Here is a 4,950-nt window from a genome sequence, read left to right on the forward strand (position 1 = left end):
GACTGCTCTGTTGAATAAAACTCTTCCCACACACTAAGCAGTGATGCAGCTACTCTCCTGTGTGAATGCGCTGATGATACTGGAGACTGCTCTGTTGAATAAAACTCTTCCCACACACTAAGCAGTGATGCAGCTACTCTCCTGTGTGAATGCGCTGATGATACTGGAGACTGCTCTGTTGAATAAAACTCTTCCCACACACTAAGCAGTGATGCAGCTACTCTCCTGTGTGAATGCGCTGATGATACTGGAGACTGCTCTGTTGAATAAAACTCTTCCCACACACTAAGCAGTGATGCAGCTACTCTCCTGTGTGAATGCGCTGATGATACTGGAGACTGCTCTGTTGAATAAAACTCTTCCCACACACTAAGCAGTGATGCAGCTACTCTCCTGTGTGAATGCGCTGATGATACTGGAGACTGCTCTGTTGAATAAAACTCTTCCCACACACTAAGCAGTGATGCAGCTACTCTCCTGTGTGAATGCGCTGATGATACTGGAGACTGCTCTGTTGAATAAAACTCTTCCCACACACTAAGCAGTGATGCAGCTACTCTCCTGTGTGAATGCGCTGATGATACTGGAGACTGCTCTGTTGAATAAAACTCTTCCCACACACTAAGCAGTGATGTAGCTTCTCTCCTGTGTGAATGCGCTGATGTCGTTGGAGACTATTCTGGCGAGTGAAACTCTTCCCACACACTGAGCAGTGATATGGCTTCTCTCCTGTGTGAATGAGCTGATGTTGTTTGAGATTACTCTGTATAGTGAAACTCTTTCCACACTCTGTGCAGAGATACGGCTTCTCTCCTGTGTGAATGCGCTGGTGTGTACGGAGATTACACAGTAGAGTAAAAATCTTTCCACAGTCTGAGCAGATATATGTCTTCTTTGCATGAATGTGCTGGTGTCGTTGGAAACGATACAGATGAGTAAAGCTTTTTCCACATTCTGAGCAGACATATGGCTTCTCTCCTGTGTGAATACGCTGGTGTTTTTGAAGAGCCCTCAGTAAAGTAAAAGTACTCCCACAAACTGAGCAGTGATATGGCTTCTCTCCTGTGTGAATGCGCTGGTGTGTACGGAGATTACTCTGATGAGCGAAACTCTTTCCACACACTGAGCAGTGATATGGCTTCTCTCCAGTGTGAAGGCGCTGGTGTGTATGGAGACTACTCTGGTGAGTGAAACTCTTCCCACACTCTGAGCAGCGATATGGCTTCTCTCCTGTGTGAATGCGCTGGTGATGTTGGAGATTACTCTGCTGAGTGAAACTCTTTCCACATACTGAGCAGCGATGTGGTTTTTCTCCTGTGTGAATGCGCTGATGTTGTTGGAGATTATTATATATAGTAAAGCTCTTTCCACACTCTGAGCAGACATATGGCTTCTCTCCTGTGTGAATGCGCTGGTGTTTCTGGAGAGCACTTGATACAGTAAAACTACTCCCACACACTGAGCAGTGATATGGCTTCTCTCCTGTGTGAATGCGCTGGTGTGCACGGAGATGACTCTGCTGAGTGAAACTCTTTCCACACTCTGAGCAGTGATATGGCTTCTCTCCTCTGTGAATGCGCTGATGTTGTTGGAGAACACCCTGTTGAGTGAAACTTTTTCCACAGTCTGTGCAGAGATACGGCTTCTCTCCTGTGTGAATACGCTGGTGTTCCTTTAGAGCGCTCTGTGTAGTAAAACTCTTTCCACACTCTGAGCAGTGATATGGCTTCTCTCCTCTGTGAATGCGCTGATGTTGTTGGAGAACACCCTGTTGAGTGAAACTTTTTCCACAGTCTGTGCAGAGATACGGCTTCTCTCCTGTGTGAATACGCTGGTGTTCCTTTAGAGCGCTCTGTGTAGTTAAACCCTTTCCACACTCTGAGCAGCAAAATGGTTTCTCTCCTGTGTGAACACGCTGGTGTCGCTGGAGACTTCTCTGTTGAAAAAAACTCAACCCACATTCTGAGCAGTGGTGAGTTCTTTCCTTTTTCATATCTTTCTGCAAATGTCTGACATGTGCTAGTGTGCAGATTATTATGTTTGTGGAGTGCTGAACCTTTTTTTGGTGCCAGACCCGTGGTTAATCTCTCAATTTCAGCAATCTGAAATGCTCCTCAGGATGGCCTTTCTTGATTTACTAGTGAAAAGAAGAAGAAAAAAAATCAAAATTTATTTCTATAGTGCTTTTCACAAAACATGTCACAAAGCAGCTTTACAAGCCCCCAGTGAGCCAGCCAAGGGCCACAGTGGCAAGGAAAAAACCCCTAGAGCATGAGGAAGAAACCTTGAGAGGAACCAAGGCTCAAAGGGGGGGGCTCTATCCTCCTCTGGCCAACAATGCTCACCACAATAATATTCATTTAAAGAGAAAAATAAATACAAAAATGAAAAAATAAGCAATTAATGTCTATTCAAAGTACATATTAGCTGCATAGGAATGTGGACACACAAAACAGAAGACTTGCATCTGGACGTCATGCATTTCTGGATGGAAAAGACAGACATTACTAACTCATTACATTACAAATTATGACATAGAACTTTTACAGGGACAATACATAACCTATGTGAAGATGGCAACCCAGATTGTCTAAGATTATAACATTTGTGCCTTTGCATGTTTTGTCTGGACTGCTTTAGAAACATAAAACATTGTTTTAAATTGTTATGTAACCAACATGAAGTTGGCACCCCATATGGGTGATTTTAACCAAACTAGTCTTAACCATTTGTTCTGTAAAGAATTTACATTGTGCTGCAACTGCTGGCTCTCACGTGTAGCTTTGTTTACACTGCTTACTTTGCTTGCATGATGGATGCTAACTTCACGCCAACTGTATCTAAACTAAACTTTATATCTCAAAACTAAAACAGCACAAAATGAAAAATTCAAAAGGCACAAATGACTGACACTGGTCTGAATAAATCTGAGACATATGGGGTGCCAACTTCACAAAGATTCATATCATGATAATGATATTCAAACAAATTGTTTGAGGTCAAACAAAACTAAAAAACATGATTAAATTTCAGTGCAGGACATTGGACAGGAAAATACGATTCAGCAAGATTTTTGTATTTTCAGAGTTATACTATGATAATGCCACTACTGTACTAAAAAAAAATGTGAATGTCTAGTTCACATCTAAGCATAGTTACAATAACAAAAAGGTTTTGTCTTGTAAATATCTTAATCTAGCAGATTTTCAATACCCAGTTAAGTGGCAACCCACGAACTATAGAACTTTCCTGAAGCAAACACTCCAAAGTCATAACTTGAACATGTAGCTCACCATTCCTCATCGGTCAAACAACATCAGGTAAGTTAGAGTAGGGCAAATATTGACCCGATATGATCAACTGAAGGGTAACAACTAAAGTAAGTTTTAAGGTTAAATGAGCAAAACAACACACACAATGTTTGGACTTTAACAGAACACTGTTTGTTCCAGAGATCGTTTAACATGATCTTTGGTTAATTCGTCGGCTCTATCACACTAGAAGCGCCTCTCCTGCTTTGTTTGATCGAGAGCAACAGTAGAGAATCTCCGTCTGGACGTCCGTTCCTTAGATTAAATAAACATTCAAGGGAAATAAAGAAACATACTTCTCAGCTGTTTGATAACTATCTACGTAGTACCGATAAAGAAAGAGCGAAATTACCTTAGCGGGAGGCAAAAACGAGGACAGAACGAAGCTCTGTTGATCAATGTTCGAATTCCGCGTGGTTTTGAATATACCCCTTCCTTCCGATGACGCAAACTTGCGCTGTGCGTTGCTGGTGGTGCTGCCACCTGCTGGTGGGCATGATACCTACAAGAGCTCAGTGCTGCATTCTGAGCTCAAGCTGGGCTAACCATCATATGAGATAATGCACACTAATCATTTTTATGTATATTTTCTTTAGCTAGACACAAATCTATTTCATGTTGTGTCAAGCTCGATTAAAGACAAATGTAACGTGCTAGTCAATGTACTCCCGCTCCTTTGACATCCCGACACACACGTTGTTTAAAGTAATGATTTTAGATTATCTGGTTATGTTTAGGTTTTTGTTTTTAGATATCAAATTAATAATGTGTTTATCTGGAGAAAATAAGGTTTCATTTTCTCAATACCTCCATAAAATTTGTCAATTATATAGAGAAAAACAATGTTTATGATGTGGTGTTAATAAAAATAATTAGAGATCTCTATAAAATAAAATTAACTCATTATAACAGTCAATTGGAATTTTTAATAAAGATGCTGATTCATGGCCTTTTAGGGCTTCCATACCCAACCAGTTTTGTTCATTTAATCACAGCTGTCAAATTGGTTATAAAAGTCTTCCTACAGGAGGATCACTATACTTCTCTGTATGTTGTTGTTAATTGCAATTACTTTAATTGTCTTCTTAAGACTCATTTGGAATTGTGTTTATAATAATAATAATATAATACTTTTTTAACATTCTGAGCAAATTTTAACCATACCAGATAATACTGATAACAGTAATAATTTTGATCACAATAATTCTGATATTACATGTTTCACCAGTTTCATCTCTCAAACAACAAATTATTTTTAAAAAAAAACCCAGATAGTCCATCTAATGACTTTACTGAGATACACCACATGTCCAATTATCCATCAATGACAAGTGTACCACAAGCCAAATAACCTTAAACCACAACTAGCCCACATCTAAAATAATCCTTCAGATTCATCTACCCCAAAGACAGTTGCCCCTCATCCAAAATACCACTCCATGTCTAGATGCCCTTCAACAGAAACTTCCCATTCAGCCCAATAGCCATCCACCACCAACTATGTCAACAAGTAAACAACCCCTCAACTACCCCACAGCCAATTGCCCCTCAACTAAAATATTCATCAACAGCCAAGTGACTTTCAAAGGCATCAAATCCTGTCAGGTAAATAACCCTCAAACAGAACTACCCCACAGCT

General features: G+C 40.3%; 1 protein-coding gene across 1 annotated transcript; it reads right to left on the reverse strand.

Moving 5' to 3' along the window:
- Window positions 1–553: 553 nt before the first annotated feature.
- Window positions 554–3,732, reverse strand: LOC118242716 (zinc finger protein 585A-like). Its single transcript, XM_035534981.1, has 2 exons — window positions 3,664–3,732; window positions 554–2,137 (listed from the first exon to the last, which is right to left on the reverse strand). Exon 2 carries the CDS (start codon window positions 1,991–1,993, stop codon window positions 554–556), a length of 1,440 nt encoding a protein of 479 aa, XP_035390874.1. The 5' UTR covers window positions 1,994–2,137; window positions 3,664–3,732.
- Between the last annotated feature and the right edge of the window lie 1,218 nt (window positions 3,733–4,950).

The sequence above is a fragment of the Electrophorus electricus genome, chromosome 16 (assembly GCF_013358815.1).
Source record: "Electrophorus electricus isolate fEleEle1 chromosome 16, fEleEle1.pri, whole genome shotgun sequence".
Lineage (NCBI taxonomy): Eukaryota > Metazoa > Chordata > Actinopteri > Gymnotiformes > Gymnotidae > Electrophorus > Electrophorus electricus.